Source organism: Populus nigra, chromosome 12 (assembly GCF_951802175.1).
Source record: "Populus nigra chromosome 12, ddPopNigr1.1, whole genome shotgun sequence".
Classification (NCBI taxonomy): Eukaryota; Viridiplantae; Streptophyta; class Magnoliopsida; order Malpighiales; family Salicaceae; genus Populus; species Populus nigra.
This window is the reverse complement of record NC_084863.1, coordinates 4921299-4937545: the sequence shown is the minus strand read 5'-3', so window position 1 is coordinate 4937545 and position 16247 is coordinate 4921299. Positions and strand designations below refer to the sequence as shown.

General features: G+C 32.6%; 2 protein-coding genes across 2 annotated transcripts; one reads left to right on the top strand and one right to left on the bottom strand.

Annotated features, from left to right (window-relative positions):
* Positions 1–2369: 2369 nt before the first annotated feature.
* On the top strand, positions 2370–7950 carry LOC133669905 (uncharacterized). Its single transcript, XM_062090232.1, has 10 exons — positions 2370–2452; positions 2888–3116; positions 3754–3855; positions 4114–4283; positions 4961–5094; positions 5216–5393; positions 5773–6331; positions 6448–6560; positions 6659–6905; positions 7393–7950. Exons 1-10 carry the CDS (start codon positions 2370–2372, stop codon positions 7618–7620), a joined length of 2043 nt encoding a protein of 680 aa, XP_061946216.1. The 3' UTR covers positions 7621–7950.
* A 605-nt stretch (positions 7951–8555) lies between these two features.
* LOC133669245 (co-chaperone protein p23-2-like) lies at positions 8556–12765 on the bottom strand. Its single transcript, XM_062089306.1, has 6 exons — positions 12605–12765; positions 12321–12504; positions 10750–10909; positions 9590–9618; positions 9444–9486; positions 8556–9042 (listed from the first exon to the last, which is right to left on the bottom strand). Exons 1-6 carry the CDS (start codon positions 12616–12618, stop codon positions 9008–9010), a joined length of 465 nt encoding a protein of 154 aa, XP_061945290.1. The 5' UTR covers positions 12619–12765; the 3' UTR covers positions 8556–9007.
* Between the last annotated feature and the right edge of the window lie 3482 nt (positions 12766–16247).

The following is a 16247-nucleotide window of genomic DNA, read 5'->3' as shown; positions in this document are numbered from 1 at the left end:
TTTTATTTAGAAATGTATTAAGATGATATCTTTTTATTTTTTTAAAATTATTTTTTATATCAGCGTATCAAAACAATCTAAAAACACTGAAAAATATTAATTTTAAATAAAAAAATTCAAATTTATTAAAAATATAGGTTGGACCGTGTTTTCAAACGTGTTCTTCATCAACAAAAACAAGAAAAACTATGGCATATAAATAATAATAATAAGAAAGCTTGTCATGAAAACTATGAAGGCAACAGATTGTGTAAAAGAGACAAAAGTAAAGATCAATGTAATGATCATAAAGAGGGGTGAGCGAAAAAAATTAAAAAACCAATTAAACCGAGAAAATCGAAAAAAAAATAGCTGAAAAAACCAAATTGTAAAAAAAAACCAATTAGATTTTTTAAAAAACTGACAGGTTTATTTTTGGTTATATAAGCCTGAAACCGAAAAAACTGAACCGAACCGAAACCAGAAAAAAACCAAGCCAAACAGAAAAAAACCGAGCCAAACTGGTTTTTGTTCTAAAATAACCGAATTGAACTGAAACTGGTTAGTTTGAATATATTCCGGTTCGGTTTCGGGTTTTTTAAATAAAAAAAACTGGTTTGGTTACTATTTTTATAATAACCAAACCAAACAAAAAATGATCACCTCTAACCATAAATGTTATTACTTTCAGTTTCCTAATCATTATCCATCTATAGTATTTTTAAAATATATTTTTTAATCTCAATCCCAAGAGAAATTAGTGATGCAAATTAGAGGGTATTTCTTTTTTTTTTTATCTTTTTAGTAATTAAATTTTAAATGAGATTCAAATCAATACCTTAAAAAAATTACAAATAAAAAAATTAATTTAACCCTTGAAACTAAACTCAATTTCAAATATTCAACGAATGGAAAATATTTTTGTTAATCTCACATTTTAATTTGAGTTTAGGAGAGAGAAAAATCTTCATCAATTCAAAGATCTTATTAAGAGTTTGAGAATATTAAAAGGACTATGATAAAGAAAATAATGATAGTGAGGTTTTTGTGGGGTGTTTATGAATGATGTAATAGTTGTTTTTTTAAAAAATATTTATTTAAAAATATATTAAAATAATATTTTTTATTTTAAAAAATTATTTTTAATATAGTACATTAAAACCATTTGAAAATACAAAAATAATTAATTTAAAGCAAAGAAAAAAAAATTAATTGTTTATAGTGTTTTGTAGGTATTATCACGTTAAAAAAGGGTTGAAATGAATTTTTAGGATTCAAAAAATCAAACCCCAAGATCATCTTTAGAGACCGAAATCTTTACTAGTAGATGACGAGTTATCTACTTTTACACAAAAAAAAAAACATATCATGCTAGATGTGTGTGTCTAATCTTGCAAGTTCACGTGTGTCTAGATTTTTATTTATTAAGTTACGCTAATAATAATCCAAGTCCATGCATTTGATTTTTTTTATTAAATCATTTTTTTTATTTTTTTTTAAGATTTAAATAAAAAGTTGTCATAAATAAAGTAATTAAAATTAGATAAAAATATTACTTTATTGAATACCATTAAGTTTTGCCTTTATTTTCAAATAAGCTTTTAGTATTTTGTTTATAATATTAGCAATTATTTTGTTATTTATTATACATGAAACTAATATGCAAAATGTTATCAAATTTACTATAATAAATATTCAATAAAACTAAAATTTATATTTTATTATAAGTTTTTAACAAAACTTTTTAAATTAATTTTTTTTCTCCAGTTGCATACTATATAGACTTGATTTGCAAACAAAACCAGAGTTTTTGTTAAAACTTGCCTTTTAAATCATGATAAGTTTTTTTTTTAATTTGAAAGGCAATCATTATGATTAAAAAAATATTTTTTAAAATAAATTATGTAATAAAGAAATGTAGTTTAGATTGAAGAGATATATTTTTATTTTTATTTTAATTCCCTTTAATTTTAATTAAAAAATACACCACTTGGTAAAAAAAATTGCATGAATAAAAAAAAAATCGTTTAGCAAAAAAACTATTTTTTAAGAATTTAAATAGTATTCTTCTAAAAACCATAAAGGTATACTTCAAGCCCTTTGGTTTTAATTCCAAAAAAAGACTCTATTTGTTCTTGACAGACCTAAATTAATGTCAGAGAGAGAGAGGATTGAGCCTATTTTGCAGCATCTAACAGAGTGCTGACTATGAGCCCGGTTGACAATTCTTTTCTTGTTTTTTTAAATATATTTGTGGATGTTTCTCTGAATTCCAGGGGAAAAAGTGTTTGGTGAATTTGTTTTAAAAAAAATTGGAAGCCATTTGTTTTTTTCATGCAGCAAGAGTATTGAAAATACCTTGCAATCCTTGCCCATAACCCAAATTGGAAATGGGCTGGAATGGAATTCTTCCTTCACCTTCTATCCTCCTTGTTGCAATGCGACTGAGCAAAAAAGGGGCGTGGCACCAAGTGTCTGCATGGCCAACCCAACGTGTCAACCAAAGAAACGAACAGGTCTCGGTCTCTCCACAAAAGGGTTGCTTCTATTAACCTCTCTCAGAGTGCAAATTCACAAAGCCAACTTGAAGATGAAGCATCAATCCTCCATTGCTAATGATGTTATCCACAGATGTGCCCAGTAAATCTCTGTCTATACATGTGTCTTCATAGTTTTTATATGTCCAAATGTCCATGTACATAGATTGCATCATTCTCTTGGTTTGGAACTTGCTGTTAATGAGCTGATGGGCTCAAGAACTTTCAATGTTTGTACATGCCATCATTAGTTGATACCACCTTAATGTGTTCTCTATAAAGTTTTTTTCTTATTGTAAAAAACTGATTTCACTCTTCCGTTTGCATATTTTATGACTGTGAAACATATTGTTTGGTTAAATTTTGTCCAGAAAATTGGGTGTTTCTGTGGAGAAATTGGTGGAAGAGTTTGAAGCGGGATGGAAGCAGGAAATAGGTGATTATTCGAGGAAATTGGTGGAATTTTGTTGCTCTAAGGCACTTACTGTAGAGTGTCCATATATACAAGAAAAAATCATTGATGGATCATTCAGCCGGTTGACGTTTGATATGATGCTGGCCTGGGAGATGCCCACTTCCCAGGATGAAGAATCTCATGTGGTACAGATATTTGCCCTCTGTCCAAGTATATTTACTGCTAATTCCAACTGATTAGAAGGATTCGTTTTTGGTTTGCAAGGAGGCTCATAGAGTCAATCTGCGCAACATATTTCACTTTTCCTGTGTGGCTAATTAAGAGCATATCTTCAATTTTGCATATATTTCTCTGTTGTGATTTTTTCCCTACGTATATATGCATTTGTGTCATATATATATCAGTTTCGGGCAAATGCAAACACGGTTGTTGGTCACATGAATGTATGGTTTCAAGAACCATGGTATTCCTCTAGGCAACCAATTATGCAGTGGTGTAAATTCTTGTACATTCTTTTCCTAGTTAAATATGGGAACTTATTTCATACGAATATCAGAACATTAGTAGAACCATTAATATGTGATTGCCTTGTAAGTTTTAGGATATTAGTAAAAATTTAGGGTCATAGAGATTGGTTATATGCACTACAAATTTTCAAATTCTGTTGTCCTACAGATTCTTTGTAATCGTTAAATATGTCTGGCCAATTTCAAATGGATTGGAACCGTTGGGAAGGATTCTACATTTCAATATCGTTATAAAATCTGCTGTCTCCTTCATTTCCATTTCAGTTTTTATGTTAATGTGTTATTCGGATCACAGGAGCAAGTGGGGAAGGGAAGAGAAGACAGGAAGCTACCAACAAATGTTCCTGAAGAACAAGATGACATTCCTCTTTTCTATACCGACCTTATGCCGCTTCTTGTAAGAAATTCTTTTTTGCTAATTTAATATCACAGAACAGACATCAATTTGTCCTATAACCCCCCCCCCCACCTTCTTTTTCTTTTCTTTTTTTTTGCCCGCCTTAAGTAATAGAATATGTTTTACATTAGCCATCTAACATTTAGTTTACATGGCATGTATAACTGGTTATCTAGTTGTTTCAGCTGGCTTGAATTTTTTCTTCCTTCTTTCGCTGCTCTTTTCTTGCATTATGTTTTGATTGTGTTCTGTGACTAGGTTAATGAGGAGCCAAGCATTGGAGAAGATGCATTTGTTTGGCTTGGATCAGTGGTTCCGTTAGTTGTGGATGTTGTTAATGGAAGATTTGCATTTGAAACTCTAACAGCACCTACAGGCCACCGGCTCTTTTTTCCTGGTTACAAAAAGTTCTTACAAGAAATTGACAAGTAATGCATCTGAACTGTACTTTTAAGGAGTCTGTATGCTAATCTATTGATGGAGATTGAGTAAATAAAAAAATATAATGAAGGGATGAAATTAGTTGTAAAAAGCTTGATTTTCCAATTGGATAACAGGATGGCATAGAAAACAACTTGGCATGTGATGATTTCACATACATCTCAACCTGTAACTAATACCTAAACACAGTTAGCCAGTTTTGAATTTCACATAGATCTCAACCTGGAACTAATACCTAAACACAGTTAGCCAGTTTTGACCAGGTTGAGGTGCAAAATAGCAAACAAATGTAGTGCTGGCCATGCACCATTCTGGCATTAAACTGAAGGTCTCAGTTTATTTAACCGCTCAAATTTTGGACACGTTTATTTTGGACACGTTTAGTTATTAGAAATCAGGTACCTTGAATGGACAATGACCGTAAAATAGTTCACCGCCTCAATATGGTAACAGCTCCGCTTCAGAACAATGTGCCCCATGTTTTATGTTGCAGGATAATAGTAATGGCCCAAAATAGTACAAGATATAAATATATGTTTGTGGGATACAATTGCATTTGAAATGCAATTTTTCTGTTTTATGTTTTCTGATTTATACTGATTTATACAATTGCATTTGAAATGCAATTTTTCTAATGGCCTATTTGAAATTGCATTTGCATAAGATGCATAAAGCATTTGCAAAAGCATGCAAAGCCCAAGGGAGTGGAGCTTGCCGATGATGAGTTTATACTGCATGTCGAAGGCACTGCAAGCTCACAGAGAGTAGTGCAGCATGTTGGAGGAACAAGTTGGCCTGGTATACCCTCCTCTCTTTTCATCTTGTGTTTATGATCCGAAGGAATAATAAATAGGCCCTCTAATGATTTTTAGAGGTTTCTTCTTCTATGGTGATCTGACTTCAAAGTTTATTTTTCTAGGTAGGCTTACTCTGACCAATTATGCTGTCTACTTTGAGGCTATGGGAGTGATAACGTATGATGATGCACTTAAGATTGACCTTTCAAAAAACATATCACACACTGTGAAGCCAGCCGCCACTGGTCCATGGGGTGCTCCACTTTTTGACAAGGCCATAATCTACGAGTCTCCTGAATTGTAAGACTTACTATGCCTTTGTAAGACTGTCACGAGTTTTAGTGGCCAAATCACAAACAAGGTCCTAGCTAATGGGCATGAAATTCCTATTGTTAGTTTATTAATGCTGCTGCTTGACGTTGTGCTATTTTTTTTCTACTTTTTTGAAAATTGGCAACCTTAAATTTAGATCCCATGTGATATGCATATTAATGATATTGATGCTTGAACTGGAATAGTAGACAGTTTCAGGGTGCATGCCTTACTTACAATTTTAGTATTGCCTGCCTTCATGCATGCCAAAACCTCAAGCTAGAGCATCGTGACAATTATGCTAATCTTGTTGATACATCTTGTTGTCTGTGTTATTATGAATGATTTTTCCTTTGAAATTCTCTAGTTCGGAAGGAATTGTGCTAGAGTTTCCAGAGATGACAAGTTCCACAAGACGTGATCATTGGCTTGCACTCATCAAAGAGGTTATGCTAATGCACCAGTTCTTGTCGAGTTATAATGTGGAATGTCCAATACAAGCATGGGAGATGCATGCAAGAACAATATCTGGAATCATAAGGCTGCATGCAGCTAGAGAATTGCTTAGAATATCGCCCCCTTCTCCAACAAAATTCTTAATATTTGCCTTGTTTGATGAGTTACCCAAGGGAGATTATGTACTAGAACAACTTGCCGAGAGCCTGAAGAAAGTTAATAGTGGGCATCCATGCAGCGCTTGCTCGATTCTAAGAACAATGAACATGTCTCAGTCAGTGCTCCCAGGTGTAGAAGTTGAAGCAGTGGGAAAGGAATGTATAAGTGCAACTGGTCAAGACGACATTCCCTCCTCATTGGAGAGTGCTATTAATCAAGTAAGAGAGGAAGCAAAGGAAGTTGAAATTGCCAAAGCTACTACTGAGGTGTTGAAAGAAGAAGGGATTGGTGAAAGTGCGACCGTTCTGGTGGTAAGTTTCCAAATCATCCAAACTTTGGGATATGCAAGGTAGCATATTTGTGATTTGTAAAATAATTGTCATACATCCAAAATAAAGATCTCATAGGTTCATACTCTGTATCGTAGGAGTTGCTAAAGCCACTGAAAAATGTGGTGCCGTGGTTTCAAGATGTCACTTCATGGAGAAGACCAGCCACCACCCTGACCATGATTGTTGCATCTTTAGTTATCATCTACAAGTAAGTTGTTTTTTCACACTAATCCTCTAAACCATGCGTGAAGAAATCTTTGAGTTATGCATGACTGATGAAGAATATATCTGTATTCGGTAATATAGGGAGTGGGTTGGAAAGGCTATAGCTGCTGGCTTGTTGTGGTTGGTGTTAAAGATGATTCTGGCAAGGTATGGAAGATCTCAAGACAAATGCAACGAGGTAGTAGTGTGCAGTGGTTCAAACCAGAAAACTACAATGGAGAGCATAGTAGCAGCTCAATTTGGTTTGAAAAATGTTTATGAGATGATGCAGCTGGCAAATATATCGATATTGAAAATCCAGTCACTTACACACGCAAAAGCCCGCAAGGTATTTCTTGCACCAATCCATGATTCCACTTTTTTAAAGCAATCTTTACTTGAAAACTTTTTGCGCAAAAGAAACATGCCTTCTCTTCCATCATATAAACTGCACAGAACTTTATGAATAAAAATGAGTGCCATTTTAACAGATTCCTGAAGTTATAGCCTGGTTTCGCTTCACACAGAATGCTCGTAACTCTTCCCAAGTAACTAATGGCTCGCAATAGTAATATTGAAAAGTAGTTTCCAGTGTTCTAAGTTTCATGCTCTGTTCACTTCTCAAGGAATATGAGATTTTCTCACCTTTTGCTATTCTGACAGATGGAAACTAATTGGAAATGTTTGTTTCTAAATTCCTTAGGCATTACTGGACTGATTCGCATGTCGTGCTAATGTTTCTTGCAAGAACTGTTCTATCGAGCTCCATTACCTTAATTCACATTCTTGGCTCAATGTCTTTTGCATCAATAAAAAGTTCTTGTCGTTGTTTGCAGCAAGCTGATATAGTGATGGCGGCGATGACTGTATTGGCAATAATCTTAGCAGTGGTTCCCTTAAAATACATGCTCATAGCCATCACATTACACAGCATCATCATGACATCAAAGCTAGGGAGGCACTTTGGAAATGCACGAGGGAACAGAAGGCTAAAAGAATGGTGGGATTCAATCCCAATTGTCCCCATTCATGTGGTAGAAGACGCTTCTCAATGCCCGTCATAGTCTGTTAGCAGCCTTGGCTTGCTATAAAAGCTGCAGTAATAACTGCTAGAAATGCACCATGGATTAGTGTCTGCTGCTCAAGTTGGCAAACCTCCTGTGGCATGATTGAACATTTCCTCTCTTTTTTCCCCTTTTATCCGTTGGTTGAAGAATGTATTGCAGCAGTTGACAAACAGAAAATAACATCATCTAATAAGGGTTTGATCTTATAGAACATAGAAGAAAAGTAACATGGCAATGTACTTCATAAATGTTGCACATGTATTTCGGTTTTTGATATGTTTTTCAATTTCTTTTGGCCATCTTCAATAAAAAGAAGCTTGATGGACTTGCTCTCAGATATCATCCGTGTTGCACTTTTATGCCGTTGATCATGTTCATGAAAACTTTTGGGGTTACAAAAATATCCCACCCCATTGTTAACCTCCAACGCTCGCCCGAAAGACAGTTTCAATTTTTCTTAAGGACATGGCTTGCATTGTTACATATCCTTGAACCTCGAATGATCTGTACATTTAAAAGTTGGGACCTTTTATTTTCTTCTGAGAAAGTCGATGGATCATGTTTTAGGTCAGTTTGGTTTCCCCTCAAAAGAGGTTAATTCTGGGGCACAATTTGTGGGAATTTTTAATTTTTTATGGTTAAATTCTACTGAACAACATGCCAAAACCACTGGAATGAGAATGTCTTCTCAACCACGAGAACTTATTACTGAGCCACACTTTAAGAATGACTATTGAAAAACCACTCCCAATTTCTGAATCGCCAGAACTAAATCTACACTGCTGATACATCTTCAATCCGATTGACCTCGGTAGAACACTGAATCATCAAGTAATAGCGTCCGCGACTAAACTTTAAGCCTCTGTTTAATTGACACAGAATTTGCCGCTTTGCACCCATACATTTCCCTTATGGCATAAAGGTAAGAAACGTTTCATGGGGAAATCGCAGGGATGCATTAAAGTAAAAGGAGAAGTAAAAGTTACCGAAGCCATATAATATAGCTGAGAGAGTGGTCAAATCATAACCTTCATCTTGTCAAGCAACTGGTACCACGGTCCAGTAACTGCGAGTCCCTTGATGGTTATGTTTTGAAAGTTTTCATCAGCCACATGACCAGGGAAATGGGAGAATACGAGTCAAACCCCAGATAACTCGAGTAGTTTCAGAAGAGTACAGTCATAATTTCTAGGGATAAATCCTGCAAGCCAACCTCTACTTTACTAAAACTGACACAACTAATATATACAGTCTTCCGTTGTGTAATAGTTCTGCAATCTGCATATTTTCAACTTCAATCTCCTTGCATACCAATCACTGATGCAGTTCTGCAATCACTGGAACTCAAATTGAAGTCAAAACACACTATGGTACTTGATTGTCGTCAATTTCCCCTTGCCTTCTCAAGATCAGGAAGATCTGCAAGTAATGTCTAATACAGTTAGGTATCACAACCATATCAGATGAAATGGCAAAACTTTTAAAGGTAAAGTCGCACAAGCACAAAAGCAGTTTATTTGATTCGCGTAATCATAACTTGACACTTGTGGACTGAAATGATATGGACCGTATAATAATGAAATAATTATAGCAAGTTTCATGTCTTCATTGTTTTGGAATCGAAAGGCTAAAATTTTCCATGTGGACTGAAAGCCACAAAGCATTCTTTTCATGACAATCAATGATAATGCATATATAGATGATAAAAGTGAGTGTACAACACTGTTGCAGAACCCTATCTATGCATGTAAAGCACACACATAGGCTACTAAGTATCAACTTTGATGACAGTTCATAAAAGCAATCAAGGTCTAACTTACAAAGCATTCCATCATCATCACTGCTCTCATCATCTTCTCCATGCTGCAAAAGAACAGGTGTTGAATAATCATTCGCAGATATGAAGCACTAGTAAAAACATTCTTTATATTAACAAATAACCAAATAGAAAAATTAAAAAAATTACCGCAGCATTATTGTCATCAGAGGCATCAGCTGCATGGGACAAAGGAAATTTGATCAAATTCAATCAGAAACTAAAGCTGTAATTTATTGCATACTGAACAGTATATTCTCGAGTTATTTAATAGAAATCATAAAGCAACATAGCATGCAAACAAAGACGATGCATATTCATATTTATGTAATTGGTATTATATATCACTAGAGCTATAGTACTTTCGGGAAAGCTTTCTATAATAACTAACCACCATGCAAATTATGCAATGAATAAAGAGTAATACGGAAAAAATCATGCATCCCACATTACAAAGGATTGTGTTGGGATGCAATAATGGTTGAAAGATTAAGCCTTTATTTCCATTGAAGAACACAAGCATTTACAAAACTCAAAAGCATCACCATCATGGTATTGCTCGTAAATTTCCAGCATTGTTCAGTCATTCCAGGCCATGCAGACTCATAGCGTGTGAAAAATCAAGACTTAAGAACACTTTGAATAGTGTAAGCTAACCGATTTTTCTATAAATATCAGAATTACGCATTCTGCATTCATTGAAAAAGATAATGAATGCCAACCATACAATAGCAATATCAACATACATGGTTGCTGCAACTCACTGGGTGGAAGCAGTCAAAACAACTATTTAAGAGTCTTTTAGCATACAATTCTTCTTCAAGCTAAGAAGATAATATCTAAATTTCCTATATGCCTAAGTTTAGGGTAGCTGAAATAACAAAAGTTTCCACACTACTAGAACCTCATTTATGTGCACTCCCATTTTAAAATGATGTTAGAACAATATCTTGCTTTATCAAAAAAAAAAAAAAAAGAAGCCTGAAACAGGAATCGAGAGAAAAACACTCACTACTATTCAAGGGAAAACAGGACCACATAAAATTCCACAAGAAGCGATAATTTAACAGCACAAACAGTAAGCAGGAAAATCCAGCTTGTGTTAGAAATCTTGATATTAAACAACCCAAGTTAAATGCATTAAACCATCACGTGACAGGACTTTGGGCCAGGATTCAAATATCATAAAGTTCAATTAATAATATATACCCTAACTCAGGGCAGAATCATGATGTGTTTCAAAAATTGGACCAGGAGCAGAACTTTGAGGCCTCATGTCATAATACAAAGAACAGGTTGGAAGAACTTACAAGCTGACTCGTTGTCATCCTCATCACACCACTTGTTCCAATCCACCTTAATGTAAGGAGCAGGCTTCTCTTCAGATTTTAACAGCCTTTTCCACCAACCTTTCTCTTCTTTCTGGATTGAGCATATAATGTTCCTCAACCCAGCCTTAGTTTTACAACCCTGCATAGCATCATAGAATTGAAGCATAAGACTTAAAATGTTTCAAAAGTTTGAGATAAAAAACAACAACAGAGAAAATTACTTGGAATGTCATCTAGACAAAATGCTCAGTTATGTGGCACCAAGTTTCTTTAAATTGAGAGGGTCAGTCAAACAAAGAAAAAGTAGGAGGAGAAAATTCTAAACATTTGATATTATATGGTACGTCAAAACCTTTGAGTAACAGATCATAATTGCATGAAAAAAGCTTGATCAGAGAAAAAAAAAATTAAGATACAAGAGTTTTCTAATAATTGATGCTTATGAACACTCAGCAATAATTCTACAAAATATTCCTTCTGATGTCCTTAAAGATGTGATGTACATAATAGACTAAAGAATATCTCTGCAAGTAAAAGAAGGAACCTGTCCTGAGTAGAAATTCATCAGGGTGAACTGGAAGCCTGGCTTCATGTGAACTCGTTCATCACAATACAACTAGAAGACTGACTGGCTCCAAGCTAACTCGTCAATAGTTGATTAAGATAACCACCAACAGACAGATAGAGGGGGGGGTGGTCATCTTTCTTGTTTTAGAAAGGCATTACTTGGCATTGAGTTAGCAGCAGCAATTTTTTCATAATTTAAGTTCTCTCTTTTTGGTTCCTATTTGAGGGGGAGGAGGGGCACAGAAAAAATAAAGGCAAAGGCATTGCGTAGGCCATAGCTCTAGAGCTAGTGGCAACAAAAACAGATGCCAGAGACAATGATGGCTGACGTGCTGGAACAAAACACTAATCAACACGGAAGTTGTGAAGGGAGATGTGATAAAGCAGAAGCAATAACGACAAATAGAAAGGAGAAAAGCACTTTTTACAATCTAAGGGGAGCGGTAGTGATGGTTACATAGATCAATGTTGGATACCCTGACAACAATTCAGACTTAATCCATTAATTTTTCCCGTCCAAAAGGATTAGAGCATGAAGCACAACATACATGAGTTATTTTCTCCAAACTAAGCCTAATTTTTCACACAAAAATGCATAACATGAAGATGCATTAACAAGTGTGGCCAAAAGGTATGCAGCAATTCCCCGCCTGGCTTCAAATCTACCAAAATCAAGTCTTTTTTTCCTTCTTGAAACCAGTAAAAGCAGCATGCAGAAATTGTTCAAAAACCATAAAGCTAAACTGACGTTAGCCCCTCAAACAGAAGGACCGAAGAGCCCATGATTAAAATCCTTCTAATGAAACAAAATGGCTGAAACAAAATAACTGTGAACTAAAAGGTCCCAAAATGGCTGCCCATGAAACCCGTGAACTATACAACTGTGCACTTTCCAATAAAATGACAATAACCCACAAAATATTTCACAACTCTAAACCAAAAGAGTGAAAATGCAAAGACGAAATAAATAATAAAGCACTAACCTCGGGAACAATGTTCCCAAAGAGTTCCAAACTGAAATCAAACGATCCACCTTGAACCCCAACAGCAGAGAAGCTAAATAACCCTTCACCTTCACATTTCACTGATATGTCTCTAGCATCAGGTAATGCAATTGTCAAGTAAACCTTGTCTGATCTTTGAGCCCATAGAACCTCTGGGTGCCGACTGCACATACAAAACACCAAAGAAAAAGAAAAGAAAATTCACAGTGTTCAAAAAAAATGCTGAGATAAAGAGAAAGGGAGGACAAGAGAAGTGACCTGACCTCATTGATCCCATGGAGGGTCACTCAGTTATGGCAGAAATGCGGGGTTGTTTGAGGGAAATGGGGAGATGGCAGTTGCCAAATGCCAACACTAAAACCTTATGAAGAAGAATACTACTGTCTTTGCTTGCTGCTGTTGGTTTTAGTTTGAAGAAACAAATAAGTCCCTATAGTCTCGAAAATAATTAATTTTAATAATTGTTGAGCTGGCCTGGCCTATTGTGTCCGTTAATTCTGTTCCTGACTTGACGATCAAGGGATTAATTAATAATTTTTATGACTAAAGGAGCTAAAATATTTGTTTTATAAGAGCACAGGGACCAGGTCATAAATATTTGTTTTGTTGATTATTGGTGTTAAACCCCACGCAAAGAATTTGGAAGTAATTAGATGCTTTTTGTCTTTGGATAACTTGTTTTAAAAATTAATATGAATTCATTTTTTTTTATTTTTTTTAATATTAGTTTTTTAAAAAATAAAGAGTTTTGTGGTTTTTTTTTTATTAACTTATCTTAATTTTATTATTTAGACCACGAGTTAGTACATGCTGACCTGATTTATTTATTTATTTATTTATTTATTTATTTTTACTTAATTTTATCCTTTTATATTTAATTAGTTAAAAATTAAACAAAATTTTTTTTTCTCAAATTATCATAATTACTTTTCTTTAAATTTGATTTAATTACTATTGTTTCTAATTTTTTTCATATCATTAATAAAATTAATTTATTTAATATAGTGGGATAGTTGTTGATTTTTTTCTTTTTTAAAAAACATTTACAATACCTAAACAAAACATCATGTTTTTTTTAAAAAAAGTAATAATAATATGGCCTCGTTATTAAAATTGAGAGAGTAGTTATAGTTGTTTTTTTAAATATTTTTTACTCAATAATACATTAAAATATATTTTTTATTTTTAAAAAATTATATTTAACATCAGCACTTTAAAATGATCTAAAAATACTAAAAAATATTAATTTAAAATAAAAAAATATATAAAATATAAAAAAACAAACAGTGTAATAGTGTGTACACACATTTATTACCATGCTAGAATCTAACATTAAAAAATAAAAAGAGAGAGAGAGAGAGAACACTGTTGAAGGGACGAGGAGAATGAACTTGAAACGTTACAAACACTATACATCGGCTTGGACAAGATATTAATGGATGTGAATGCCCACATAGAGTCTAGATTCATGAAAGGGATAGATACAACTATTGCATATTTTGGCCACCCAAACCATGTTCTTCAAAATACAGATATTAAATAAAAAAAAATATTGATTAATTTAATTTATGATAAAAAAAATAAAAAAAAAAACTTTATAGAAGAGCATTCAGACATAAATAGACAGAAGCAAGGAGAAGTCCTCAATTATTAAATAAAAATATGAGCTTTTGAAGAAGACACGGTAGTGGTAGTGTTTGAGAGAGTATGATTATGATTATTTTTCAAAATATTTTTTATTTATAAATATATTAAAATAATTTTTTTTATTTTTAAAAAATTATTTTTGATACCAACGCAACAAAATAACTTAAGAATACCAAAAAAAATTTAATTTGAAGTAAAGAAAAAAATATAAAAAATTAATTTTTTTTTAAATACAAAAAAAAAACAAACCAATAAATTAAAACAAGTGTCAACGAAATAGCTACCGACAAGAATTAGGAGTGCACAAAAAAACAAAATAAAGATCAAAGGCAAAAAGGAATAAAGTTTCTTGGTCAAGGAATAAAACTAATCTCATCAAGCAAAGAAATTCGATGGAAAGGATCATATCACAACCTCTGAAAACCAAGCCTGAAGCCGACAAAAAATGAAAAAAATGTGCACAGGAATTATTTTTATATTTTAAAAGTGTTATTAAAAAAATTAAAAATTTTATTGTTTTTTAATTTTAAATTAATTATTTGTGTGTTTTAGACTATTTTGATGTAATAATTTAAAAAAATAAAAAATATTATTTTAAAATATTTTTAAACAAAAATATATTTTAAGGGACAAAAATTGGCTTTGTCAATTAAATGGGCACTTGTCCCAACTCTCTGTATACGATCCAAACGCTACCTATTAATTTATTTGCCTTGTTGTTTTTCAATCAAATCATTTATTTAAAAAATGATGAAATCATGTAATATAACTTCGTAATTTGTATTTAAATTGAGTATGCATGGAGAATGTAGAATATTATATGTATATATATGATTTTTTTTCCCTTTTTCCTATCATAATAATTTGTTTTCATTTCAACCAATATCAATTGATGAACAAGCATGTTTTGGATGAATGAAAGTAACATAAAAATGTGTTTCGATCTAACAAGAAAATAATTTAGATTGTTATGATTAGTATATAATATTTAAAATCTAAATCAATGATCATCAAGGATATCTGATTTGTTAATGTTCTTGTTTAAATACAACAAAAAACAAATAATGAAAAATAATTATATCTAGTAGCATAATATTTCGATAAAATCATCGTACAAAATCTAATATAATAAAAAAAAATTATTTACACATAATTGAATTATCAAAATCGAACTATCTTAGGCATAGTTTTAAAGCCCAGCTTGGTCTGGCAGGTCGATCAGAACTCTGGGGTTGAAACCGGGTCGGGTTGAAGAAAATAGGAGAAGGAAAAATCTAGTGTGACCCGGCTGGTTGACCCGGTATCCAGTTGACCCGGCAAGACCCGGTTGCAACCCGTTGATTTTTGTTTGTTTTTTTTAATAGAACAATGTTATTTTGATTTTTTTAATAAAAAATGATCCGAACGATATGGTGATCTAGTCAAAACTTGAAACCTGAATCTTAAATCGGGCCAACCACCAAGCCAAATCTAAAAACTATAACCCTAGGCATTCCGAAGCAATCCTATATTTTCAATGATTTTGACTTTTATGATAAGTGAAGTTGATTATGAGATAAATTGTAGATAATTTATGTTGGTAATTTAATAATTTATTATTAACAAGTTAATTACCTTACACATTTAAAAATCTTGAATTCTATGATGGTCTCTTCTTTTTTGCTTTTTTTTTTAAATCGATCCTTACATTTTTTTTCTCCTTTTGATTTGGTTTTTTTATTTTTTTCATAAATTGGTCCTTAGACTTCTTGGCCTATTTTATTTTATTCTTTTTTGGCCTAATTGTATGAGATAAATGTTTCAATTTAATTAGAAATTAACTAGTATACCAAAACTGACGAGGTTTTGTCCACCTACTTCATTATTTATATGAACATTTAAGGATGTTACCTTTTTTAAAAAAAATTATTTTTTAAATCTATTTTTTGATTTTTTGTTCTTTTAATTGAATGTGTTTTTTTATCAATTTTATCATTTAATATTTTATTGGTTTTAAATCAATTGTTATAATTTATTTTAATTTGTTTTATTTAAGATTATCGAAATCTTAAACAAACATCCAAACATTTTGTTGGTACTTAATCATGTAAATGTCTATTTTGTTATTACATTATTAAATAAAAAATAGTTTTTAAGTCCAGTGGAATCTATAATCTTGGTTGCGGGTTTGACGAGTTAAGTCACAAATCTCTAATCAATCTAATATGTCGTCGTCTCAATATTAAAAAAAAAATGACATCTTAAATTTTTTAAAAGTCA

Excerpts from the sequence above, each read along its gene's own strand:
- LOC133669245 (XM_062089306.1), bottom strand. Across the intron at positions 9,487-9,589 it reads CTGATGACAATAATGCTGCG|CATGGAGAAGATGATGAGAG; the intron begins GTAATTTTTTTA and ends GTTCTTTTGCAG. Across the intron at positions 9,043-9,443 it reads TGATGATGATGGAATGCTTT|ATCTTCCTGATCTTGAGAAG; the intron begins GTAAGTTAGACC and ends CATTACTTGCAG.
- LOC133669905 (XM_062090232.1), top strand. The coding sequence starts at position 2,370 with ATGGGCTGGAATGGAATTCTTCCTTCACCTTCTATCCTCCTTGTTGCA. Across the intron at positions 5,394-5,772 it reads ATCTACGAGTCTCCTGAATT|TTCGGAAGGAATTGTGCTAG; the intron begins GTAAGACTTACT and ends GAAATTCTCTAG. Across the intron at positions 6,332-6,447 it reads AAAGTGCGACCGTTCTGGTG|GAGTTGCTAAAGCCACTGAA; the intron begins GTAAGTTTCCAA and ends TCTGTATCGTAG.